The 27837-nt window shown below is 43.6% G+C and overlaps 1 protein-coding gene across 1 annotated transcript in view; it reads left to right on the forward strand.

Annotated features, from left to right (window-relative positions):
- The first annotated feature begins 5771 nt into the window (after nucleotides 1-5771).
- Nucleotides 5772-27837, forward strand: part of FBXL5 (F-box and leucine rich repeat protein 5) — a 406066-nt gene continuing 384000 nt past the window's right edge. Inside the window, exon 1 of the mRNA XM_069631934.1 lies at nucleotides 5772-5988. Within this exon, the coding sequence (XP_069488035.1) occupies nucleotides 5905-5988 (84 nt within the window). The 5' untranslated portion in view covers nucleotides 5772-5904. The remainder of the gene's footprint in view (nucleotides 5989-27837) is intronic.

The following is a 27837-nucleotide window of genomic DNA, read 5'->3' on the forward strand; positions in this document are numbered from 1 at the left end:
AGTGGAGAGACCTTGTAATAAGAGTGAATTGAGGTCTTTTCTCGGAATGACGGAATTTTATCAAAAATTTGTGGTAAATTATGCTGACAAAGTGCAAGAGATGAGAAAAGTTCTAAGGAAAGGTGTTGATTTTGTGTGGAATAGTCAATGTGACTTGGAATTTAATAGAATAAAGGAAGATATAAACTTAGCCCGTCCTTTAGGATATTTTGACACGAGAAGACTGTCTATCATTACTGTAGATGCTAGTGAGTATGGACTCGGGGCGGTATTATCTCAGAAGCAGGATGATGGGTCTGAAGAGGTGATAGCACATGCATCGAGAGGTCTCAAGGGAGCAGAGATGAGATATTCGGTTATTGAAAAGGAGGCATTGGCGTTCTTCTGGGCTGTAGAACGATTCAGGAATTTTGTGTGGGGAGTAGAATTTGTAATCCGCACAGATCACAAACCTCTTAAGGCTATATTCGAAAGTAAGGGCCTAGATAAAGTTTCCCGTAGAGTGGCAGGTTGGGTCACCAGGATGCAGACACATTGTTTTAAGATGGAGGTCATTCCAGGAAAGGATAACATATTCACGGATAATTTGTCGAGGGTGAGAGTTGCTGATTCTGATGTTGTGGACAGTGAAGAAATGGATTTAGTATTTATCAATACCGACGGTATTGTGTCCAAACAGGAGTGGTTGGATGAGGTGAAGAAAGATGAGACCATGAGCAAGGTAATTCCTTATGTGGTGTCAACGGCATGGCCGAATAAAGTGAATCTGGCAGAGGGGGTGAAGCCGTTTTGGGAAGTGAAGGATGAGTTGTCTGTCATGGATGGGATTTTATTCAGGTGGGGAAGAGCGGTAGTCCCGATAGGGTTGAGGAAAAAGGTGATAGAGTTAGCGCATTGTGGTCACATAGGCGTTACAAGAATATTGGTGGCCTGGTTTTGATAGAGAGATTGAAAATGACTTAGCTAATTGTCAATTTTGCATCAAGAGTGGAAAGGGAGTTGTGGCCAAGAAGCAACCGTTGGTGGATGTGGGCCTCCCATCAAGGATATGGAGCGAGATAGCTATGGATATTCTAGGTCCTGTGGAGTTAGGTTACGGTCGTGGAAAATTCATTGTTCTGGTCCTAGACCTGTTTTCTAGATGGGTGCATTTTAAGATTGTGAGAAACATCACCGGAGAGAGTATGATAAAGACATTGCAGGAGATTTTTGCCAATGAAGGCCTACCGGAAAGTGTATTGACGGACAATGGTCCCAAGTTCATATGTGGTAACTTTACCAGTTATTTAAGGAAGTGTGGAGTTGGCCACAAAAGAACTTCATTGTACCATCCCGAATCCAACGGGGTAGTCGAAAGAATGAATAGGTGTGTGATGGAGAGTATTCGGATGGGTGAGGAGTGTGGTCAGGATAAGATAGCCATGATACAGAGTAGGATATGGGCTTTGAGGATGGCACCTCATGCGACAACAGGTCTGTGCCCGTTCGAGCTTCTGAGGGGCAGGAAGCCATATTCCATGGCATGTCCGCCATGGCTTGGTAGGAGTAGAGAAACGGATCTGGTCGTTGATGAAGTGAGAAAGTCACTGGTGAAGAAGAAATCCGAATGGGTCATGCGCGAAAATTGCAAGAGAGGGAAGAAAGAATTGCGCGTGGAGTGTGGAGATTGGGTCAGGATAAGGAAGGGAGTTGTCAAGAGGAAAGGAGAATCTCTTTATTCGGATCCTGTCAGGGTCGTGGCAGTCATGAAAGGGGCTGTACGTGTGACCGGAGGGCAAGAGTGGAATAAGGATAGAATTGCCACTGTGAGGAGAGCCCATGTATAGATGAGTGGAACGTCATGGGACTGTTGCTGCAGTGTCTTGTTGTTAGTTGGTGTGTTTCGGTTGTTTGGGAATGGTGCGTGTGATTTTTCATTTGAATTAAAGGTTTAAGCTCATAGGATAAGTTAAAAAAAAAGGGGAGATGTGTTGTGATGTCTTAAGGGAAGCAGGGAGCTTTCAATGCTTTCCCTTAATGATGATGTCTCAACCCTGTGTGATGTCATGGAATGTTCTGGTTGCATCTTACGGATAATGTTCTAAGTTGGTCAGTTGGAGGAAAGTGTTGAAGGAGAGGAGCCTCTGAGTGTTGGGGGTCTTTTTCCCTTATATGTAACCTAAATAAATACTGTTACATGTCTTACCTGACTGCGCCAGCCTCTTCCAAGACAAGATGGTTAGGATAGGGGCATACCTGTACCTATATATGGGAGACATGCAGGATAAATGTACTGAAAGCCAAGATCTGGCGAATGAGCGACAGATGGCGTTAGAGAAGGTCCAATCTGACCTGGTCTCTTCTGAGCAGAGGCTGCAGGGGAGCCAGGAGTCAGAAAATGAGAGTAGACAGCACATCATTAAAATAAAGAGGGATATGGACATCCTGCAACAGGAAAAGGCTGACCAGGATACCAGATTTCTGGCCTTGCAGAAGGAGTACCAAGAAGGTTTGGACTCCCTACTGCAGAGCCAGAAAAAGCTGGAGCAACAGTTAGACTTCAATAGGGTATGTGCTGAGCAGGTAGTCACCCTGCAAAGCCACCTAGATAGGGAGAAGGCAGAGAGCAATAAACTGATTCTGAAAGACCTGGATACCCAGGCAGAGTTTGATCAGGAGCGCCAGAAAGCTGGAGCCTTCCAAAGGCAAAGGGACGACCTGGCGGCACAGATGCAGGCTCTTAGTCAGGAAAGGGATACCTTAGGCCAGGAAGTCTGCCACTTAAAAAGGAAAATGGAAGAAAATCACCTGGCCCTCCAGGGACTGGGTGACCTCCAAAAAGAACACCATAACTTGTTAGAGCACACCGGGAAGGTGGAGGATGCTCTGGCAAGAAAGGAGCAGGCCAATAGGGACACAGCTCAGGAGGTAACCCTCCTGCAGCAAAGACTGGCCCAGTGCTCCAGGACCAATCAGGAAACACAGAGAGAGAACGAGGCTCTCTGCCAGCACAATGAAAGGCTCCAACAACATGTAGCAATGCAAGGGAGACTGATAGAGTCTAGTAAGGCCTTAACTGAGGAACTGAAGGCGCAGGCTCTTGCATTGCAACAGGGAGCAGGGGCGGATAGAGACCAAGTTCGCTGGGAAAGGGAAACTCCTGAGCATAACCTCAGGAGCCCTAGTACCAGAGGCCTTTATCTCTCTCAGTCCCTGGACTCTGCCACCCCCATGTCCCCTGGCGCACATGAGCACCGGGCCACAGGGATGGCAGATTACTATCCAGCCAGAAGCATGGGGCTCATAGGCCAGTACCTCCCAGGAATGGATGGGCGGGCATCCGGGTGTGGGCACCCAAGCACAGTGCAATTTAGTGGGGAACCCCAGGAGAGTAGGCCCATTAAGGGCATCCTGAAAACCTCGGCCCAGTTAGGTCAGTGGGGGGGGGGTACCCATCAAATCCTGGCAGCAAGGAGGGATCTGAAGACTCCTCTGAGCGGTACAGGACACAGGAGACCAGGTCCCCACATTCTGCCAGCCATTCCCAGGCTCTACACTCTCAATGACAAGACAGATCAGCGCCATCTCCTCCGCCTGTACGCTCACCACTAAACTCATTTATGCCATAAAACCCTTCCTAACCTCTCTAAATTGCCTCTCCATTGCCAGAGCCACGATAGGAGCTAGACTGGACTATTGCAACGCCCTCCTAGCAGGCACCTCAACTAAAAACATAAACAGGCTCCAAATAGTGCAAAATAACGCGCTCCATGCCGCCCTTCACGTCCCCAAATTTGACCATGTATCTCAGGCCAGACGAAATGCCCACTGGCTCCCAGTTAAGGAAAGAATTAATTTCAAAATCCTCACCCTCACACATAAATGCATCAATCTCGCTGCACCTTCCTACTTAACAGAAACCATAACCAAGAATTCCTCCAACCGCCCCAAAAGAAGCCACCATGCGAACCCACTCTTACCCACCATAACAAGAGCCTAAGCCGGCGGCATTGGCTTTCCCGACATAGCACCTAAGCTCTGGAACGCCCTTCCCAACTCACTCAGAGCGGAACCCTCTTTGTACTCCTTTCGCAAATCCCTCAAAACCACACTATTCACATAACCCTCTACTTCTGCCCCGAACCCTAGCTACCTCCCTTCCTACCTTAAGCTGTACTGTAAAGGCAACCCTAGAGGGCCTCATCACGAGTTTGGCTGTAGCCCTTAAATGCGGTGGTAACGGTATTACAGCCGCATTTAAGGGCTGGCCCTATCACGAGTTGGGCGCTAAATCAACTGTTTTACCTTTTCTGGAGGTAAAAATCCCTGTTTTCAGCTGTATTACAGCCAGCTGCATTAGCCCGCATAATTAGCACCGAAAATTCCCCATTGGATCCAATGGACCCAATCAGGAATGGGGATTTACCGTTAAGGCCCAACTCGTGATCCGGTGGTAATACCACCGGACTGGTCGGTGTTAGGGCTATTACAGTCGGACTGGTCGGTGTTAGGGCTATTACAGTCGGCTGTATTACAGCCGGGAATACAGCCCAACTCCCGATGAGGCCTAACCAAATATGCTTTTAAAATGCTATGTAACCACCAAGCCTTCCTCCGTAACTAGCAAAGTTGTTATATCTGTAACAGCGCCACGATGTCCCTGGGCTGATGTGTGCTTAAAAAAATATGAATAAATAAATAAGATTCGTTATGGTTTAATTCGTATCTATGGCGAGGGATGTGGAGTAGAGGAAGGGCCGTGTGAGCGCAGACGTCATGACGCGGTAGAAAGAAAAAAAGAGGCAAAGACCCACGCTCAACCTGTGTAGATGTCAGTTATTTGGAATGGCTGGCCTAATTAGGCCTTGCACCCACACCACTTCACAATGCCTAGCCAAAACTGTTGGCTTTGCCAATGCTTGCTTCATAGTTGTTTACTCTTTCATTCTTTACTGCTGGCAGTTCGTCGAAAAAGTGTTTTGCAAAATCTACGCCTCTGTGATGTGATGTTCCTACAGTTAGCTAAGAAAAACGTGTTATTTAAAACACATGGGGCTTAATCAAGACTTTTCGAAAACAAAAACATTTCATGGTGCAAGTAGATCAAATACCAATTAAGACAAAAAAGTGCACGCTGGAAGTCAGGTGATTTAAAAGATTCAGTGGCCGACTACTTGTAATAAAGGTTCTTTTCCTGACGTGACATGACTCATCAGCCTGTAATCGGGAACGTGCCAAAACCTGAACTCAAACACCGACCATTCCTAAATCCAGCTGATTTTACGTTCCCGTGCGTGTTTACTTTGCCGCCCCGCCCACTACCCCAGCGAAAAGTAGAACACAAACAATGACACAGGCGGCCGAATGTTTTTATCACGTGGACAACCAAGGCTCTTGCTTTGGTGTCCACACCCTATGAATTGTGAGGAAAGGCGTAAAAACAGAAAAGGGACGTAAGCAGCAACTCGACACTCTCATAGTCTATGTGAAAACAATAGCCATTTTGAAATGGGAGCCTGCAAATGAACAAATCTACACTGTTTCCCGGTTTCGTCAGACTCTCTTGAGCTATTTCATAACAATCCATTCTCATTTATTACTAGTAGAAAATTGATAAGAAAACGACATTGATTATAACATTCTTCGTATTTCATAAAATTGATGAAAAAATACTCGTTATATAAAAGTATTATTCTCCAAACATTTTGGAATTCACCCTATGTATTAACTCTTTCTTTCTGGAAAAAATAGAATTGTGCTGATGAATGCCTCCTGTTCCTTAGAAAAGCTCTGCTCAAATATGGCCGTGTCCCTTGCTAGACTCGAGCTGAAGCTGCGTCAAACGCGTCGTTTTCTTTCTCAGTGTGTAGGAGGCAGACACTGAAGGATCGCAGTGGAGGTGGCGGATATCTATGGAGAGTGAAGATGGCTCCATTCCCGGACGAGGTGGATGTGTTCACTGCGCCACACTGGCGGATGAAACAGCTGGTCGGACTGTATTGTGATAAGGTGAGTGACAAGCCGTGTGAGAATGGAATCGGCTGCGGCAGTGGCGCTTGAAAGCGGTCCCCAGCTATCAGATCCTGCGTAGCTGTCATTGGCCAAACCGCACCAGGGATTGGCGCATGGTTGCACATCACTCCATCCACATAGATGACCCCTTGCTGCTGTAATGTACTTGTAGTCCGGCCCACGGTTCTGCAGTCCTATGCCCGTTTGTGCAAGAGCAGTATTTAAACCCCTCCGTCCTTAGTGGTCTGAAAAGTGAAAGCAGCAAGCAAACACGTCTGGTAGAATATTTTCCTTTAATTGGCAGGTAGAATCAATTTCCACCTAAAAATAAGCTAAATGCCTGTCAAGGGCTTAATCGCGATCATTATCTAGTGGTTGTTTTCATCGTTATTTTCTTTTATTATTACATTTTTAAGTGCTAATTCTCCCAAAACATATATTGCCAGGGCCCCCTTTGGAGCTGCGACAAGTAGGGCATGTACCGCCAGCTACATAACCATCTGTTCTCTCGTTAAGATAATGGAAACCTCCGAATATACCCCAACTGCTTGCTACATTGTCAAACTCCTTTTGCAAAAACGCCTGGACACCATTCCGTACACTTTAAAATGCCATCTTCCGGGCAGTATTATAATTAAACTTGGTCCACTCATCTTAAAATGCCATCTAATTATTATCAACTCTAAAAATGTGTTTAATTACTGGGATTTTAAAACGAGGAGTTAACCACCATAATCTTCTCAAACCTTGTCTGAGATATAGACACACTGTGTCTCTGCCCGAGGGATGATGGGACCTTAGTTTTTGTTGTTGCAGGAAATAGAGTGAGATTCAAGAAAAGATATGATGGGTGTGGTATCTTGCAAGCTTGTGTGCTAGCTACTGTTCTGAGAATGTCGGTTGGAATGCAAAGGGCTGGTGGTTCTTGAGTGACTGTTGCTGAGGACTTCGGTATTAGCATACTTCATCGTGGCCCAATTGACATTCTCTTTTTTTTTATTCTTTAGGAATTTCGGTCAATTTTAATTAAATATAGATGTGGGCTGGGGCAAGTGAATAGGTTAAGGTGGGGGGAGGCAGAGGTCTCCCACCGCATTTTCGAACAAAATAAATTTGGTCAAATCGGAGAAGACCTTCTCCTTCTTAACATATATCCCTAAACCATTCATTAGTGCACGGTTGTGCAGGGAGTTAGCAGTGTGGTTGTGATTCAGTTAAAGGATTTTAAGTTGTAGGGAGCTTAATTGTGCTAGGAGTTGTTAATGTCAGGGATTAGACGTTAGTGCACGGTTGTGCAGGAAGTTAGTGTGGTGTTGAACCGGTTAAAAGATTTGAAGCATGCTAATGTTTTAATAAAAATTATGTTGGAGCAGCGCTGGTCATTGGGCCGGCTCTCGCCGGTCCAAGATCCGGCACCAGATGTGGAGCCGGATCACAGGATCTGGCCAGAGTCAGCCCCCAAACCCATGCTCTGTGGTGGGTTACTAAAAAGAAAAAGGGCGCCTGTGACGGCAGGAAGCGGAGCAGCTCCTTGCCGAGCCCGCGATCTCATCTGCCATGTACTCTTTGTGCACTATGCTTGCACACAGGCAGATTAGATCTCTGAGCCCCCACATTGGTGGGCTCAGAGTCTAATCGGCCGCACGGTGCAAGCGGACTGTGCATACTGCAAAGAGATTGGTGGGCTCAGAGTCTAATCGGCCGCACGGTGCAAGCGGACTGTGCATACTGCAAAGAGCATGTTTGTTGTTTTGTACTCTCCACTGGGGTGCTTTAATTTTCATTGTGCACCAGTTTTCTTTGTCTTTCTGGTGTTTCTTCTTAGTTGGTTATACTTATTTGTATAACCAACAAAGAAGAAACGCCAGAGAGGCACACAGAGCCAGCACACATTCCAATCTGATCTCTATAAAATGCAGCACATCAGATACGCTATATGTTATGTGATGTGGTGCATTTTTTAGAGGCCATATTTTAATGTGTGCTGACTGCGATGTCCCTGTGTAATTTGTCTTGTTTAGGTTCGTGCATGAAGTAAAAGTGTAGTTTGTGAGTGATGCTGTGGGCAAATGTTATGCGTCTGCATACTGGCTGCCAGGGTTGGACTGGGGCATAAAATTGTCTTGGCTCCAATGCAAAAGTGACCCACAGTTACACATGGCCATTCATTCCTTTTTGGGCCAGAATGTTTGAGTGCTGTTTTAAACTATTATTTTGGAAATTTTCTTTGATCGGAGGTCAACTGCCAGCTCCGCCCTCTCTAAGCCCTGCCTCCTCAGACACTCCCAACCCCAACTCCACCACAGCCCTTGTGGGATCCCCCACCAACTTTTTTCCATTCCCACCACTGTGTTGGAGTGTCACCTGGGCATAGGTCTGACTAACCTTGTCTAGGCGAGAAGTTTGGTTTCCACATGTAAATGGACTAGTCAACCATGTTCGTGGGTCTCGTGTTGCTCCCTTGCAGTTAAATGTGTTTAAGTGTTATTCTTTATTTTGTGAGTTGCTTTTCTCTGGTATCATTCTTCTAGTTCTTCCTCAGGGGGATGTGATTGTGGTGTTTGTGGTTGGTTTGCAGTGCTTGTGTTTGTGTTCTCGGGACGTTTGTGAGGTGGTTGGTGACATGCCAGGATTTCGTTTTGTGTGTGTTTGGTTGCTCTTTGTAGTTGAGCAGGTTTGCGCTCAGGGGTGGCCTGAACCCTAAGGCCCTGGCGTGGCAGGCCAGGGCATAAGGAAGTTGTTTATTATGATTGATGTTTTGTAGGTAGGTTTGCTGCTCTTGTGTAGTAGTTTATACCCTCTCGTGGTAGGTTATGCCTGGGTGTGGCAGGCCCAAGGCACTGGTGTGGCAGATCAGGGAGTAAGGGAGCATTTGTTTTACTGTAGAATATACGTTTTCCTGTTGCGCTTCGTCGTATGTAAGGTCTTGGTTCTAAGTGGTTGGTTATGCTTGAGTGCTAGGTTGGTTTTGCGTGCCCTGTTAGGGTAGGAGGTCTGTGGTATCTTACATGCTAGTGTGCTAGTTGCTGCTTTGGGAATGCCTGTTGGAATGTGGTAGGCATAAGGCTGGTGGTTCTTGGAGTGACCGTTGCTGAGGACTTCAGCATTGGAGATTGTACTTGAAGGATGTATTCTCCTACCGGACCTTCTGCTGTAACTGAAGAAATAAAGAGTACATTTCCCTTTTGTATTTACCGGCTCAGTGTGGTTTCTGCGTGTTGTCTTCCGTTCCTGAATACTTCAATAGGCAGTGTAGTAATGAAAGATGGGAGTTTGAAAATATGTATGAATTATTTAATAGAATAACATATTGTTAATGAGAAGTTGTTATAGTATGGGTGAAACCGGGGCTCGAAATTAGCTCAGGCTGTCCTAAGATTTCTGTGGCCCAGATTCACCATGGTCATTCAAGGGTTTTTTTCTTTTAATTTTTTTTTCTTTTAATAAAAAAAAAATGGTCTGGATGACGACAGCATGGCCGTATGTGTGTTTAGATCATATTATTTGAGTATCAAGATACATAGGAAATCAGTAAATTGAATTGCCAATAACGTTTGACTCGCATGATGAATTTGACTGAAAGCAAAACGATTGTCACGGGCCCCCGCAGGCTCGACATTTTGGGAAAGATTCGTTAAAAAATGAAAAGGTTATTAAGAAAGCAAACAAACACTGTTTTCGACCTCGTTCCATTGATTTCCTCATAGAGAAAAAAGTCCAAATTTCTACGCAGCACACAGCAAATTCCGTTGGACAGAATTGGACCAGGTATGAAACGGCTTTGACACGAGGCGTTGACTTGTTTACTAGAACGGTTATGGCGTTATTCCTTCCAGTAGTTGTTTAAAATATTTGACTGAGAAGGAGCTGCCCCCTTTCCCCACAATCAAAGCTATGATCCTATGGTGCTTTGCAGCAGAGAGACTTTTTAGAAATGAAAAAGCTGTGATTTTCTTTTTCTATGTGAGAGATATTTGTCAATATGTTCAAAAAATGCAGTGTTCTCCGAAAAGTGGAAAAAATGCCTTTTGGAGAAGGAAAACGGATGAATGGCATCAGGCTAGAGGTGGGGAGGGGGAAAGAGGACACCATGTGAAATTGAGGAGATGGAGGACTGGGGACTAAGTTCAAGCGTTTTCCCATATTTTGGATTATTTTAGCATATTCAGGATTATAGTAGAAAACCTGATTGGGAGTGAAGTGCGTCACACGTAAAATAACCATAAATATTTTTGAAATGGTTATTTTCGAAATATTCATAGTTATTTGTAGTCTATTGCTGACATATCGACAGCTATGGGGAAAAAGTAAAAAATTAGATTGATACAAAAAAAGTGGAATTTTACAGCTACAGTGAGGTGTGGGGTAACCTATTTGGGCAGCAATTTGGGCAGCATGTCAAGGGATGCAATATACCCCTGGCCAGTGAGCAGAAATGACATGTACAGTGGCCATATGTGAAGCCACCTAGGGTGTCCAAAAGAAACCTATTGCGGGAACATGTACAGTAGACCAGGCCATGGGCAAGAGCCCTGGTTAGTGTCCCGTCAAAAAAACTATGGTGTAGCAAAACCCTTGAAATTCACGGAAAAACCTTAGTTACGGTGCAGTTAAGTTGCGCAGATTGAACGCAAAAACACCCTTGAATTTCAGCTGATTTGGGAAGTCATGACCAGCTTAACTTGGCATGTTCCCGTTGCAAAGGCCATGAGCACATACATATTATAAGAGACAGGATTCCCAGTGACGTCCAAAATGTCATTATGGGGGACATAGCATTATGGGGGACATCCACCGGAGCGTGCAGAGTTAAACTGGTCATGACTTCACATATCCGCTGAATTTCAAGTGTTTTGTTGTGTTAAAAATATATAATCGTGTAGATAGAAGACTAAGAAGAGCAGAGGAAAGATTAGGTAGAACAGCTGAACGAGCATCCGCAGAGGGAATTCCAGAGATGTAACATTTTGGAAGAAGAGAGAAGGAACACAAATAAGGAGCAAATCTGGCTTCAAAGAAGAACCAGATATGAGCTATATGATAACATATCTAATCCTGATGAGCAGCATTAATCCCATACAATAACTAAACTAATGAGCTTACAAGGTATTGAAAGAAAGCCAGGGAATGAAAGTTGGAGGTTTACTGGCAGAAGTAATTACAGAAAAGAAAACAATCCTAAAAGCAATAGCATAAATATAATAGTCTCAAGGGAAAACTATTGGAGAGGATGACTTAAAAAAAAACTAAAATAGTTCAGGTGTTTCATGAATGAAGGAACAAGACACTTAAAGAAAGGTAGACCAACTTTAGCCGAAAAACGTACATAGTATTGTGAGGTTAGATCTGATTTTGGTTGATATTTAGTGTAATGGTCTCAAGGCAGAACCTGCTAAAGGAGATGGGGTAATTTAGTTCTTTCAACGTTAATTGGAAGAACCCACGAACTGATGGTTCATAAAGGTGATCAACTTTTTTAGGTATCCAGTGATAATAATGAACAATATTTATAATTATCCATTTTTATCAAAAAAATGGATTGAAAAATATATATTAATGGGTTAAAACGGGTGGGGTTATAAACAAAGGGAAAAAGGGGGCTGACCCCCCAAAAGAAAAATCAGTATTTTTCAGTAAAAACGTTTTCTATTTTTTTAATTCATTAATATCAGAGTGAACCCTTTCTTTATGTCTCAGCAAGGGAGAGAGAATTCAGAGCCTGTAGGTCAGAAATGCAATATGTGGGCCTACGGTGCAAAATTTGCCATTCTCTAGTACAAATTCACTCTTGGTGAAGATATTGCATGCTGCTTATATGTGCAAAATTGAGGGGGCTACTGACTTTTTTTTTGGTTGGCTGGTGATTTGCAACTTGAAATTGTTCTCCTGCGTGGGCCCCTCCATTGCCATTTTGCTGAATAGTGTGCTCAAGTGGGATTTTGAATCAATAATCATAATATTGGATCCCTAGGCTGATCATTTCCTGCGGGGTGATTAGGTTCATTTATGATTCAAGGAAAGGGCCAGAATCGGTATGCTTTTTTGGCAATCATTTATGTCTTTTATGTGACTCCAAAGAGAGTTCCAGAGCCTGGATTGAAAATATGGGAAATGGCACCATACCAACACACCTATGCGAATTTAACTCTCTGCGTTTGGTTGAATTTACAAATTAATATCAATGCACATTAGGATACATCTATACAACACAAGGGGTTATAAATAATGGATACAATTATGTTTGCATATTATGAGGAAGTTATAGTTGTGTAACGCTTTGTACTAGCACCTTGTTCCCAAGCGGTAGCTCCTGGTCACTGGTTAATGCTGGATATCCGGGAGCTGTTTTAGCTCCTGCCTTACCCAATCCTAATTTCGATTCCTTTAAGGTTCCTGTGAGGGGAGGGTCCCAGACCATAAACAGTTTTGATAATAAAACAAAAGCCCTAATGACAGTCCGCGTCATTTCATCAAGGGAGGGATTGTATGATCCCTGCATGAGAGTTTTAATAGCAGTCTGGCTACAGCATTCTGCATCCACTGTAGTGGTCTTTTAGAAGGATGAAGCATTGTCTAGCTAGGACATTAATATGTGGTTCTAGAGAGAGTTTGCAATCTATGATGCCTACAATGTTCCTCACTTCAGAAGCAGCAGAGATGGGGAATTTTGAATTTAAAAAAACAAGGAGGAAAACATTGCAACGTGAGGGGTTTCCTGTGATGAGCACCTTTGTTTTCACTGGGTTAAGTAATTAATGGTTAGATGCCATACATTGTTTTATTTGAAGAATTGTATCTCGGATATTATTACGGCTATTCAGAATGAGCTGAGTATGGGGTGGTAAATACAGATTAAAAAGCAGGGGTAAAATGGATTGAGTAACCCCAATAAGGCAATGTTTTTATTGAGGGCTATAGCGATAGCTATATCTCTGATGAGTAAATCGGATAAGAGTTGTTTAAGAATTGTGTGGTCGACCAGCTCGTATACTACTGATGGGACTCGTAAAATTAGAGCTGATGCATTTTCCATGTCTCTGTTCATTTTTAAATCATCCCAGTTGGACACATAACTGATTTTGTGTTTTGTTTTGGCCTGAAGCCGGCCTGCAGAGGTTCTAGAAATGTGTTTCCTCTCTGTATTTAATGAGTTGTGTGTAAGATGCTCTGCCACTTGTTTGTTTTGGCATTATATATGATGGCCCGGAAATGGTTGGGGTTAGAGCAATCAAAATAAAAAAAGTTTAAAGTCGCTTGCAGAAGGTTTTTTTGAACTCCATTGGTACTTTCCAGAAAGAAAATGATGCATTAATGTTGGTTCTGTCAAACGTGACTACCAAAGGAATTTGCAGAACTTTCTTGGACAAAAATTAGGGTCCTTGTTCTTTTGGAGAGCCTGCTAAGGAGTTGAGGACTACATCTTTAAAGTCAACTATTGATAAAAGCATAAAGGATTGAAGGGGTTCATGTTGCAATGGTAGGTAATCAGCATGTGGATTAGTGTGTGAGTGCCATCTTTTTTCTTAGGCATTCATCATGTTTTCATTGTTTTGAGAAGACATTTTCTGAAAGGGTATTTACACAGATATTGGGATGGAATAATCTTATTTGCCAGAGCCGTGGAAATGCAAATTTCTCTACGTTTATATGCCTGTGTGTTTGGATCAGCAGTCATAGCAAGCCTGTTGGTGTAGAATTCCGACTTCACTCTTCTTGGGGGTACAACGTTCAAGCTGCAAGCTACTAACCAGCCATACAAGTCACTCGTACCTCAATTCTATACATACATACATACAGATAGCACACCATGTTTTACTCGCCAAGGTCAATTATAACTAGCCAATCGCTAGTGGCGAGTGCACATTTTGCACCCTGCTCTTCTAATAGCTGCATGGGTTAACCTCTTACACGTAGCATTGTTTTGTTCTTGGGTGGTGTTCCTCCATTTATGTTCAGGTGCTCTGTGCAATAGTTCTTAAATCCTCATTGAACCCGCTACGCTGGTCTCTTTTTCTATTGGCTGTGGATGTTTTCAGCTGAGCCACATTGCTGAATGCATTTGTGAACTAGTTGTCAAAGAGCCCTATTGCTCTATCCGGATTAAGTAGTGAATTGTTTATTTGCAATGTAAGGAACAGGAGTGAAAGATTGTTATCAATATTAATCCTGCTCCAGTTTTTCTTATTGAAGATGTGCCAGTTTATTTCTTTAATTTTTGGGAAGTAAAAATGGAGCGTTGTATGATCCATCCCTGGGAGGTTGCCAACCAGAAGGATTGTAAGAAGTTGTTGTGCATGTGTAGGTATGGTTTGGAATGTGTGAAGGTCCAGGGCTTCTAGGATTGATAGGGTTTTAGTATGAGCATTATGTGGTTGTTCTAGCCAAATATTGAAATCAACAAGAATGCAGAGTTAACTTGCGGTTCTAGGTTGTTCATAATACGTTTCTGTTATGGATTCCACAAAATTAGTTAATGTCCTGGTAGTCTGTAAATTAACATGAATGTAATTGGTATAGCTTGGAAAGATGTTTGGATGTGCATAGACCCACAGAAGGAAGCCAAAACATCAGCAACATTGTTAATTATTCCAGTCACTTCAGCTCTACCTATTCTATTCTTCAGGACCATTCTGTATCTAGAGAGGATCCGTTCATGAATGATGGTTGTCATTCAGCTGTGTTTCAGTAAGGAAACATAGTGCTGCTTTATTTTCCTGGATGAAATGATATTGTTTTATTTTGACCAAAGACTGTACATTTACAACAGTGGGTGGGTCTCCAATGAATGAGCTGGACAGAATTGAGCTGTCAGATAGATTGGAATAATTTCCGGAGGTGTCCTTGCAAGGGAAGGGAGAGATGCTTATGTTAGTGGTTGGAGTTCCTGAAATGGTACTATTGATGTTATTCATGCTGGCGTCATAATGGAGAGTTTCACCTTCATTATTTTTATTAATGTTGCAAGACGAGAATGAAAGTGTAATTGGGGTGGAACTACATAATCCTCAGGATAATGGGAGATTTTCTATTAATTGATAATGAACAGTCTCTAAATCCTGGACCCCCCCCCACGCACCCCACCTGAAAAATTATTTGTGGTGGTGGTCTCTTCGCAGAGATTTCTCCAATTTATGAAAAGGGAGTGCAGGAATGTTGGGGATAGGAGAATCTGAGAGTAGAGGTAGGTGTTACCTTGTAGGGGTAATAGCAGGAGGGAAGGGGGACGCTGGTGATTAGGTGATTGCCAAGGCTCAGTGTGAGATCTATCATTAGACAAGGAGTGGGATTGTATTGCCCGTCCTTTGTAGAAGGTAAGCAGGAACGTCATTTCACCAAAATGCCAGGGGTAGCTGAAGTGACGTCACAAGACCCTTGGTATATGATACAATGTGATATGATTGGTTATTTATAATGCACTTAATACCCAGAGGTTTCTAAGCACGAACCCGGGGATCAAACCTGTATTGCTCCGTGTCGTCTTGCTCCCAAGGTGAGCACGTTGCCCCTGAGCTATCCTCCCGAGACACTGATGACATCACAGGAAGTGATGTCATTTGACCCCACCGCAAAGTGACATCACAGGGAAGCGATGGAACACTACCTTTTAATCCTTTGACAGGAAGTGGTATCACATAGCATTGTTCCTTACACTACGAACAATATGGTTAGGATATCACTATAATGTGATCTACAATTCATACAAGAATGGATTACCATATATTGTTAATATCAGTGTGTGTCTAGGCCCATATTACCGAATTACTGTGAATGCAAGCAGACCCCCAGGGCCAAATGTGAATGATGTGTTATTATATAGCACTTAAGCTTAAACCCTTTATACAGAACAAATATACACCCATCCTGTGTTGGTACTCATTTATCGACCTCAGAAGGATGAAAGGCTGAGTTGAGGTGTTTAAGAAAAGACTAAATCAGTGACTCATTCCTTGAAGTGTGCCTAAAATAAACCTTTAATGAGTCTTACAATTATTTTATAGAATTTCCGAAACACAAACGATGTCCTATTCTTTCTTATTTAGGGTCACTGCACAAAGTGTTAAAGTAGTGAGACGCTGCATGTAGGTAGAGCGGGTGGGCTTGGGGATTGAGTTTTGGTAAACCTTTGAGACAAATATTTTGGGGCAGTTTTAGCGATGCACTTGTGGGTGTAGCAAGAGGTTGAAACTGAATGCGATTGCGGATAGGCATCCAGTGCACTTTTATTTTGACCGCAGATATGCTCCTTTTTATTTTTGTATTTTTAGGGATGTTCGGGCATTGTTATGAATAATTTGCAGCTTGATACATATATATACAGATGGAATTAAGATGATCCAATTCATCGCAACAAAACACACAACATTTGGTGGGTTTAGGGGGTGATGACAATCTTAACTCAGTCAACCGGTAGATATCATCCATTATGTAATAGTTGTTCTCTTTGTTAATCCCTGGTGTGATCTCATATATGTTCTGATGGGCTGAGCAATGGGGGTGATTCCGAGATTTTCATTTCCCCATTCTCGTCAAAACTTCATGGGGGTTTGTTGTGGTGAGTGGATCAATCATCTTGGCTCTGTCTATAATTAAAGTTTTTATTTCACTGAATTTCAAAGGTTTTGTTATGCTATATACTTTTCATGGCCATTGTCCACTCTGCAACAGTTGGACTGTACCCAAGCCCCAAATAAATAACCTGATTCATCTGGCCATTGCAACTGTCCACATTGTACAAGTTTGTTTATAAGACCCTTCATTAGTTCTAAACCAGTTCACAGCAGCCATGGCCAATGGCCACAATTGGGCCAAAAGATCATGGTCCATAATCCACTTTGCCCAGCTCTTTTCTGTGACGCACTTTATTTTTCCAACCATATTTATTCATGTTCCTGTAGTAAGATATAACAATCAAACTTAAAACAGGCTCTCTAGCCCTTCCCAAAGGGGTCACCCAATTATTTGGTCCGCTTCATCCAAATACCCTGATGTAAACCCATCCCTCTCCCTGCACCAGAAAGATCCTTTTGAGCACATTTCTTTTTTTATTTTTCGGTTTCACACAGGCTTACCACAGAAAACGGTTGCATCTGACAAAAATCTTTTTATTTTTGGATTTATCAAGTGCACAACCCTGTATTGAGGGCAACGGGGCACTGTACAATAAAACAGTAATAATACATATACAGTTTTCGGCAGAAATTGGAATAAACCATATAAACAAGCGGCAAGAAAATACAATAAACAAGATAATCTATCATCACTGGAACAAATCTAAATAAGAGTAACTTTTAAATGTACGTTTATTTTCTAAACTTTAGAAGAGAGGGCTTGTCGAAGTTGTAATTGTCGAGAGATTTAAGACCAGGCGGCAACGGATGAAAGCTTGTGCTACATACTGGGCAATTCTAATAGTAGTATGTCAGCATTTCTGGTCTTTCTGAAGCCCCACAAAATGCACAGCTTACTGGCTAAGTAAGTAGACTGCCCCAACAGCACTCCCTTGTAAGAGATGCAGCAAATCTGTAAAAGCTTGCAATAGTGAAGGGGAAGCCAATGAAGAGAATCTAAAATGGGGGTAATATGTTCCTGGTTGCTAGAAGTCAGGCGATTGGTGGAGTGCAGTACTACTCTTAAGGGAGCCAAGTTGGAGGCTGCCAACTCTGTGAGAACAACCAAGGTGAGAAAGGGTCAAAACCCTGAATGGCAGTACGGAAGTCCAAAGGTGGGAATTTGCGCATTAAGGACAAATGTAAAAAAACGAGATTGTGCCAGACAGGACATGTGCTTTTAAATAGAGTGAAACCCAAATATTTAAACAAGAGGGCAGAGAGTCATACACTGCTGGAAAAGTGCAGAAGAGTAGGAAGAAGAAGGAACCTGGAGAAAATCAGTTTTACGTGGGTTTAGCTTCAAGGACATCCAATACTTGATGGCACAGAGGAACTATCTAAGGCAGACGTGTGACCTGGAGATGTCACCTTTGAGTGTCATCGGCGTACTGGTGTACTCAAATATCCGCCCTGGTAAACTCACCTCGTAGTGATTCCATATTGATGTTAAATAACAAAAGTGATCAAATAAAACTCTGATGCATTTCAAAGTAAAGGGGCAAGAGGTCTGACCTGGATAAGCCCACCTGTACAAACTGAGTACAAATGTGACAGAAAGGGACAGAAAGGGACAGAAAGGGGCATAACGAGGCTAGACGGAACGTTTTAGAGACATTTAAGTGGACAAGATGTTCAACAATACCTCCTGGTTCACCATATTGGACGTTTCTTGAGATCAAGAAGAACCAGAAGACGGACATACCCCGGAATCCAGCAGGTCCAAGGCATCATCTAACACCTGAAATGTAGCTGTTTCTGGACCCGGATGGAAACGAGTTTGATGAGCACTCCTTGTTGTGAGATTACCTGCTGTGCTAGGCAAGTTTTAAGTGCTGCAAACCTCTCAAGGTTTTTGCAAAAAAATTAGGGATATGTGATGGGGTGACTGTTTGCAAAATATTTGTGGTCAAGGTCAGGTTTTTTCATAAAGGAGCACTTGGCCACAATTTAAAGAAACGAAATAAACTCACACGAAAAGGAGGCATTAAGTAAAAAAAAGAAAATGGGATAGGTGGGTAAACTGGTTGGGGATCATCAACATAAGTCGTTTTAATACCAGAACATAGTTTTTTTTTTTTTAAAAGTCCAAATTTGCAATCTGTCTAGCGGTTTTCGCTGTGCGCTTGTTCAATGGAAGCACCTTTTCCTCTACGGGAAAATGAATGCGAGTAGGTTGAAAACAGATTTTATTTGTTTAAACTTTGAACCGTTTTATGAATTTTACCCAAATAAAATTTGGGGGGGGGATCTGGCCAGGCTTTGTTTTACTCGTGGTAAAATTTCATCCAGCAAGTGAAGTTATTGGCTGTAGTATTTTCTTCAAAAAAAAAAAAATTAAATAAAAAAAACAATGCTCATTGGCTTTGTCCTAATTTATAGGGCGGCAATCGCCAACCTATAATCTATGATTCTTGGGAAAGTGTAAAGACTTTTGACTTGATGTTGTTTAAATATCCAGAAGAAGTAAAAGTTATCTAGAACAATACCCTGCGGGTTGCCCTCCAACTTTAAAAAATACGATCACATCATTGCCCACAGGAAAAGCGTCCACTGACTTCCAATTTGGGACCGTATTAAGTTCAAGAGCCTGGCCATCACCCATCAATGCCTCTCCAAAACTGCATCTTCCTACCTCTCACAAAGACTGCCACTGACTAAACATATCAGACCCACATGCTCCTGCAACAGTCACAAGATGGTCGTTCCCAGACTCAAAAGAGCAATAGTAGGTGGATCAAGCTTCCCTGTCCTCTGGAACGCCCATTTCCCCCTGCAGAAAACGCTGCCTCTATCTTCTTTAAACGGCCCCTCTGCTCTTCCAATTGTTGCTTTTTACTGTTATTACCTCTCGTTTTCATTCTTAAAGTGCAATCTTTCTCATGCTGAACCCTAAGGATTGGCATCCGAACCTCGCACAGTCTCTGCTACAAAACAACGCCTCTGTTCGCATTCACCAAGCTGTCGCATCCCAACATCGAGAAATTGCGTGTTGCTTTGTATCTCTTTATTTTTATTATATGCTTTAAACAAAAAAAGATTAACGCTCTTTGAAATTGACTGTGTTTGTAGTGGAAAGAACTGTCTTCTATTCTCCCTCTACGGGAATGTGTACGAGCCACACACATTCCAGGTACAGTGTGTACTCATTGTGCCATGCAATGTGCCAAATGCATCCTGTTTGCATCCGGAGTGCCCGCTGTACGGGGAGCTCCTCTTTCTGCTCCACAGGGAGCGGGTAGGATAACTTATCCTGGTGTGGATTTAGCAGCGATTGTGCGATTCTGTAATGCACTTATCCCCAAACTCTCTGCTAATCTATCAGATGAAGGATTTAGTTTAAATCGGGGACATGGAATGAGGAGCGACAGTCTAGTTAAAAATTGATGCGGGCTCTAATGTAATTGTTTGTTTTGATAGTAGCTTTACCTCCGATAACACCGGGCAACATGAACAAACCCATGTTTAACACCTGTGTGTTGACACTAGGCAGCAGGACTTCAGTTAAGAGCATATGAAACAAACCCATATCTTTTAATTGTCAGCCACGGCCCATTTATCTTTCTTATATGTAAATATGCGGTGTATTTATTGGCTGGAACAAATAATTGCTGAGCTATTACCTCGGCTTCCTCTGTGTTGGCTATCGGCGTGGTTTACGTTCCCCAGAGTGAATGGTTTCGGAACTCTGTCCTTACCTTGCTGAGAGCGACTCGAGTTGATTTTTAGAGCAGGAGTATGCGTTTTATGTTCATCTAACAAACAGACTTCCTGTTTATGCCAAGGTCACTGAAAGTGACTCACTGGTTCCTTACGTAACCACCTCCGTGCAAAGTCCGCATAATAATTAATAGGGCTAATGGGCGTGTGTCTTTGCAGCTAAATATCGTATTAGGAAGGAGTTCTCTGCGATCCTAGGATTCACCATAAAAAGCAGTCTGTAAACCCCAAGCAACTGGTTACGATCATTGTTGCAAGGCAAGCAACCATGGTATGGTGTCTTTATCCCTTTCCAAAAGCATGAATGAAAGGGACTTAATGCATCAAAAAAGTCTGCTCATCCATTTTTGCAACACTGCCATATTTTTTTATCTCCCTTTTTATTTGTTTTAACGGAAATGCGTCTATTACCTTACATCTGCCCTTAACAGGGGGTTAATTGCAGTTTAGTGCCAAACTAGAGACTCTGCATTGTTTACTATTTGTCTGGGCGAATACATGATACCATCAGGAAAGCATGTTTCCAGAAACACATTTTATATACGTTGTTCCACTTTCCAACTATGGGTCTAATTAACAGAAGCGTTTTATAATGGCGCAGTCCCATAGGAAAACGTTCCGTGAATCGGGCCTATGTCTGTTAGCATTACCAGACCATTACGCCAGACACTTTAATCACGGTAAAAAATGTGATTGATCTGTTGTCCAGCAATTAAGAAGAATAAGTTATGATGCTCATTTTCTGCCTGTTATATCTTATGCTGTGTGACTTGTGCCATTTCCGTGGTCTCTTCGTCATAAGGGACTTGCAAGTGAAGAGTTGGGAAGCTAGGAGTGTAGATGGATGACGGCAAAGTAGCTGGTGCTTTAGTGTTCGTGGCTTTAGATCGAAAGAAACAGGGTTGTGTTTGGGTAACTGCTAGGTGTTTTAGGAGGCGCAGTGTCTGAGAACCAGCCTGGCTATACCAGTTGGTGAGTATTGGTATCTAGTGCATGTGTGTATGACCCAGTTATGTGCTTTGCACACTGGCTTACCAGGGGTGGGGGAGGCTTGCTGGGAGAGGGGTGCCAGGTCCACACGACCTGCAAGGGTATGGGGCCCTCAGACGTCAGAAAGCAATACTTTCGGTTGTGCTGTGAAATGTGGTGCTTTGGCTCCCACTACTATGCATGTCAGGAACCCGGAAGCTCTCCCTGCTTCCTAGTTCCTATCTGCGTGGAGGAAACATGAGAGCTGGAGGCCTAGATAGCAGTCCATGGGGGCGATTGATTTGGGAGACTGGTAAGAAAAACAAGTCTTTTTTTTGTTTTTGTTTTTGTTTGTTTGTAAGAGTGCATGCATGCGAGGGTGTGTATTATGCAGGGCTCTAGTCGAGGGTACACTGGGTACACCCACTTTCTTTTTTCAGAGGGTGGCTCAGTAAATTCTGGCGACGTCACATCCCATGGCGTTTATTGATGAGCCCCCCCCCACTTTAATTTATACGACTTTACCCCCGGTACTATGCTATATGAGTGTATGGTATATTGGTGACTGGGTGTATGTGTGAATGAGCGAGTGAATGGTGTGTGTGCACGCTTATGTTTTATGCTGGGCCGAGGAGCCAATTTTTGGCAGGTGGCGGCGTCAGTATCCCACACGTCTAATGGGAATCCATGATAAAGCATGAGGTGTTAAGTTGATAGGATGGCATTTTGGTGCAGCATGTCTAGCCGTTTCTTACTGTGGCATGACATTTTCTTTTTAACTTGGCATCTTGATAAAGCAAACATGACAAGTTCTAATTACATGGCTAAACTACTTGGTAAGACTGGCCTACATTATGCAGCCAATTTGGACATATTTTTTATTTTGGCATGGCATTTTTAATGTCCTTACGTGGGGAAACGGCCATATATAGGCAGAGCCCGACATGTTTTCTTATAGTATCATTACTGTCCTTATGCGCAAAGCAAACATGGGCATGTTCTTATATGGGAATACTGGCATATTCTTATATGGGACTACTGGCGTATATTGATGCATCAGCATGATGGAAATGTATGGGCACAGCCATCGTGACCATGTTTTTTATACTGGCATATATTATGGCCAAAAGCATACTGAAAATGTATTGAGCTGGGGGGACTCTCCGTGAACCCTGTTTGGTTGGTTCGGGATCCCTTGCTATACTTAATTGCTCTGGCATGTTTGTGGGAAAGGTTTATGCCCCTCCAATTAAAAACATGTGCCAGCTGCCACTGAGTAATTGGTGGGTGAATGGGTATAAATGTGTGCGTTCAAGTTTGGGGCTTAGTGAAGGGCCGCTGGAGCATGGACGTTTTACTTGTATTTTTGGGCAAATCCAAAAAGAGAACATTTGTACCTGGGGATATTGGCATATACTGGCAGAGCTGGCATTAACGTGTTTTCCCATGTTATTACTGTGCGTAATATTTCTGAAGACTGTTGTAGGTCAGATGGAGGAAACTGACTAGTTCATGTTGGTTCAAGGTATTTTATTTAAATAATAATGCAACAAGGCCCGACTATCTCTAATCAAAGGGGTTCCCTACCTAACCAACTAACTATGGGATTTGCTGTCTTAGGGAATTCCGAAAGTAAATGGTTTATCGGCCGTCCAACTCCAAGCTATTATTTCACTACCACTTTAAGAAAACACAAACAGCCAGCAGTATGAGTCCCTTCAACTGCAGATCTTTCCTTGGTTTTAGTATGCCACCATGAGATATTGTTGAGCTATATCTCGAAGTAACTGTTGTAAGTTATTGTAGGAGACTTTTCCCAGTCTCTTTCACCTAAGCGTTTTCCTATTGGGGCTTTCCTCTCTAGCCATGTGAGTTTTTGGGATCCTGGGTCTTTCTTCAATGTCTCTAAAAGTCCTTCTCTTCCTAGTTTCAAGAGGGAGAATGGCTCCCTCTTTGTATCCTTCTTGCTTTTAATATTAATCTGCTTCTTCAATTCTTTGTGTATCAGTCACTGTCTTCTGCTTGGTCTTTCTTACTCTCAAGCGGCATACTGGGATGAGTAGGCTGAGTCCCAGAGTGTTTGTTAATGCGACGAGTAGGTTGGAAGTATTGACTGATCCCTCATGGGTCTACCTCTGCCCTCGTTCACTTGATTCAAAGGGTTCGGCGTTGCTGGGCCTGTTCTCAGGCGCAGGGCTTCACACGACATCCAGACAGCGTGCTTTCTCGTTTTGTTAGTGATTTGCTTTGTTCTGCGGCTTCCTGGCTTCTATGGTCTCCACGTAGTTGATGGACCCACGGGATCACGCCACCAATCTCGTCTCCTGCTTATTTGTGGGGTTTCCTTCCCCTCTGCTCATCCACCGCAGTCTCCTTTGAGGTGTCTGGCCAGAAGCACCTTCTCCATTCCTCCCAGCAGAGGTTTGCTCAGTCTAGCGCTACAATCATCACTTGACTGGGTTGATGTTCCCGGGCTTCTTGTCTTTTTGACTCCCAAGAGGAGTCCTTTTTCTTTTTTTTATTACAGGTTGCTGAATCCTCCTCAGCAGAGGGTCAAAGTCTCTACTCTCTGTCCGATGAGTGTTCTTCACTCTTAGTTCACTCTTCTTCGTCATAGTACTAGGTGTAATCCTTATTACTCTTCCATCATTCCTCTTCATCACAGTATTTGTGATAGATTGGTCTTCAAGAGGAAACCGGAATTCTGTATGACAGTAATGCCCAGTGGTTTGACTTGTTGGGCTTGTCATTGTGTAAGAGAAAGGGGATTTAGGAAGTTCCTCTGGAACGGTACTGCCTGTCCCTCAGGGCACATCTCTCCCTGTGTGGCCCCACTTACCACCATCCCTAGGTCTATTATTGCATAGCAGGCTCACCTCCCTAGCCTCAGAAGGAAAGTCTTCGCCCAGGGGGAGAAGTGACCAAATCCCACCATTCGTTGAAACAACCAGAGTTGTCTGGTATGTTTGGGTGTTTCCACTCGAGCAGCAAGACTTATGGTTTGATTAAAACACATACTTGCATCTTTCACCTGGGTGCGGCCAGTGCGCCAGATAAGATTTGGAAGTGGGAGTATTTTACTCCCTATTTTTCTAAGTTGGACGTGCAATGATTTTTTAGAGGGTATAAATGTACATCCAGTTCCCAAAGGGAGTATTTTACAAGCGAGTAAACATTTTTTAACTGGAGAACAGAAATGTTTTTGTAATACTTTCTTCTTTGCCCCTAGTTACTCATTAACATTAAAAGATCTATGTTTTCATCTATCAGCAGTCATATAGTAGTTTCTTCTCTGGTACAATGTTTACCACTGGTTCCAACATTTCCATGGAGCTATGTGGGTGAAAGCGGGGGCACATGGTTCTAATGTGTCAGTTCCTATTTTTTGTTGGGAGTATTTGTGCTCCTTATTATTTATTTTTGGGAGTATTTGTCTATTTTTAGGGAGTAAAAGTGGCAGATGCACCCTTTATCTGTAGGGCTGGGTGCAGCGTGCCACTTCAGCAGCATGATCATGCGCATTGCACATGTGTGGTGGTCTAGGACGGCCTGGTGTGTGGCACGGCCTGCGCTTTGTTGCCGAACTTGGGGAGGGGTTGGGGCGCGGAAGGATGGAGGAAGTGTGGGTTCGGACCTACATTTTGTGCTACACCATTGGCTTTGAGGTTGTTGAAGGGTGTTTTTTTGTTTTTATGGTTTCGAAGGATTGTGGTATCGTTAAAGGTTAGTTTGTAGTTTGTTTTATTTTTTATATATCTTTTTATTGTTTTATAAACACAAAACCCATACAGAGATTCACTTCCGTACAATTGTTTGTCCTGTCTACCGACAACAATAAATCACCAGTATACTTAAATGAAATCAAGTTGCATCATATCGCATACCCTTATTATGACATCTCAAGTTAAGCTTATCAGCTCCCCTCTTCCCATTTGCCCCAGATTTTCATGACTTTCACTGGACAACCCTGTGCAATATATAATCGATGTTCCACAGCCACATACATGACCACATCAGCAACCCATTGGGCCAAAACTGGACACTCGGGCGACCCCCAGAGCTGAGCTATATTACGTTTTATCAGTCCAACTGCTGTGGATAAGAACAGTTTTTTCCATTGGTTGGTAGTGGTCTCATCAGGAATACTCAGCAAAAGCAGTTTAGGGTCCAATGGTACACCTCTCCCCAGGATACCAGTCAGTTTATTGCAACTTTGTCGCCAGAAATTTTGAATTCAGAGTCATTCCCCCAAGATATGTATGAAAGTACCCTTCTTGGCATCGTAAACAGTTCAGATCGGGGGCCCGGTTCCACCGGTACAACGTGACCCTGGGTTAATCCACTAAATGTAGAATCTTAAATTGTTTCAGACGGAGTCTAGAGGCAATTGCAATCTCTCGTGGGTGCATTAAGGCCAATATCCAATCTTCAGGGTCAATAGTGCCCACATCTACTTCTCATTTCAGTTTAAGATTGGCCAGTTCTGGAGTGGCAAAGGGTTATAGCATTGTATAGCATGGAGGTGACTCTACTGGGTATGCGTTCTACCACGAGGCTGCGCTCTAGTGGAGTGCAATGAGGCGCGTTTGTGAGTGAGGGTTGTTGTCCGCGCAGTGCATGGGTGATTTGCATGTAGTGATGGTGCTTTGTATCCGGGAGAACAAACCTCCTCTGCAGTGTCTCAAATGGAGTGACATTACCCTCGGTGAGACTATTCCCGACCACTGTGATTCGGGCCTCAACCCATCTCGGCAATGACGACAGTTTTCCCATTTGAGCGAGGATTGTGATATTACAAAGAGATTGCAACTGGGTTACCCTGTCTTCCCATCCAATGTGCTTATGCACTTTCCTCCATATTATAAAAGTGCGTGCTGCCATCATCTACGGGGGAGGTTTAGTAAGGTGCTGGTGAAACATTGCAAGTGGTGACATATATTCTGCCGTCCCAACATCTCAGCTTTGATGTGTGGTATTTCTTGGCTACCATGAAACATATCATTGATTACCATCATTTGACTCGCCCAGTAATATGACTGAAAGTGTGGCAATCCTATTCCCCCTTCCCATATTGACCTTTGTAGTGTGCTGAGGGTGATGCGTGGGTGTCCGCCTCCCCATATAAGTTTCCTGAGGAGACCGTCTATCCAGTGAAATTCTGAGTCCGGCATCCAGAGCGGGGCGTTTTGCAAAGTATATAAAAAAACGTGGTAGTGCGAACATCTGTGCAGCTCTACCCAGCAGAGTCAAGGGGAGAAGCATCCAATGTCAGACGTCATTGGAGAACCGTCAGTAATTGGGTACAAATTACAGGGTGCGTAGTCTGAGAGAGCTCACAAGATCTGAATTCCCAGGTAACGGAAACATTCGTGTTCAACCTGATACAGGCGGGAAAGACCTTTCGCTGGAAAAGACAGGTTTCCCCCTGTTGACCCGCAGTCTGCTAAACCCATTGAAATGCGCCAGCATCTGCGTGACCACTGGATAGAGCGGGATGGGTCACCTAAATATATCAAAAGATCATTGCCGTATAGGGAGAGTATCTTCTCCACCGGCAGCCCATCGGAAACCCAACCATGTATTAACCTGGCAAAGCCACAGGGCCCGGGGTTCAATAGCCAACGCAAACAGTAGTGGGGATAGGGGACACCCCTGTCCAGTGGAAAGGACCTGAAGGGCCACCCATTGACCCTGACCTCTGCTTGCGGGGCTTCATAGAGTAATTTCACCCATCCCAGAAAGGTCTCACCGAACCCCATCGACGCATAGTCTCCCAAAGGCTCTCTCATACTATAGAGTCTAGCGCCTTTTCAAAATCAATGGCTCACAGGGCAAGGGGTGTATCAAGGATCGGGGCCCGCTCCAAGAGCAGGTGGAGATGTTGTATATTCATGCGTGTCGCTTTATTTGGCATAAAGCCGCTTTGGTCGGCGTGGATAAAAGAGGAGATGACTGCCTGTAGTCTAGTGGCGAGAATCTTTTCAAGAGTCTTGACCTCCTCATTAATCAAAGAAATTGGTCTGTATGAATTGAATAGTTCCAGAGGTCTCCCCGGTTTGAGGATACCCACATTTCTGACCTTTTGCAGATCTGGGGGGAGGACTCCCTGTTCTCTACTATGAAGAAACCTCTTTTGGAGGGGGGGGGCTACCATTTTTTTCCCCACCCAATTTCTTCCACATCACCACCGGTAGGCCGTTGGGACCAAGTGTTTTCCCAGAGTGCAGCCGGGCGATGGCCTCTGCTATCTCTGATTCAGTAAGATCCTTATCTAGCTGTGTGCGCTGCACTTCAGACAGCTGCGGGATCACAATATCGTCCAATATGGAGAGATCTACTGGGCTAGTTGGACCTTGGTAGAGGGTAGCGTAGTAGTTCGCAAATGCCTCCTATGTCAGAATCCCGCTGAACCAGCTCGTTCTGTGCATTTTTGATTCCTCTAATATGTCAGTGTCCCTCATCTCTTTTCTCCAGCCAGGCCAGCATCTTGCCTGCTTTATCACCCTGTACGTATATGTGTGCGCGCGCTTCCCGGTGAGTGTGTCTAGCA

The sequence above is a fragment of the Ambystoma mexicanum genome, chromosome 6q (assembly GCF_040938575.1).
Source record: "Ambystoma mexicanum isolate Mex_15411 chromosome 6q, UKY_AmexF1_1, whole genome shotgun sequence".
NCBI classification, from domain to species: Eukaryota; Metazoa; Chordata; class Amphibia; order Caudata; family Ambystomatidae; genus Ambystoma; species Ambystoma mexicanum.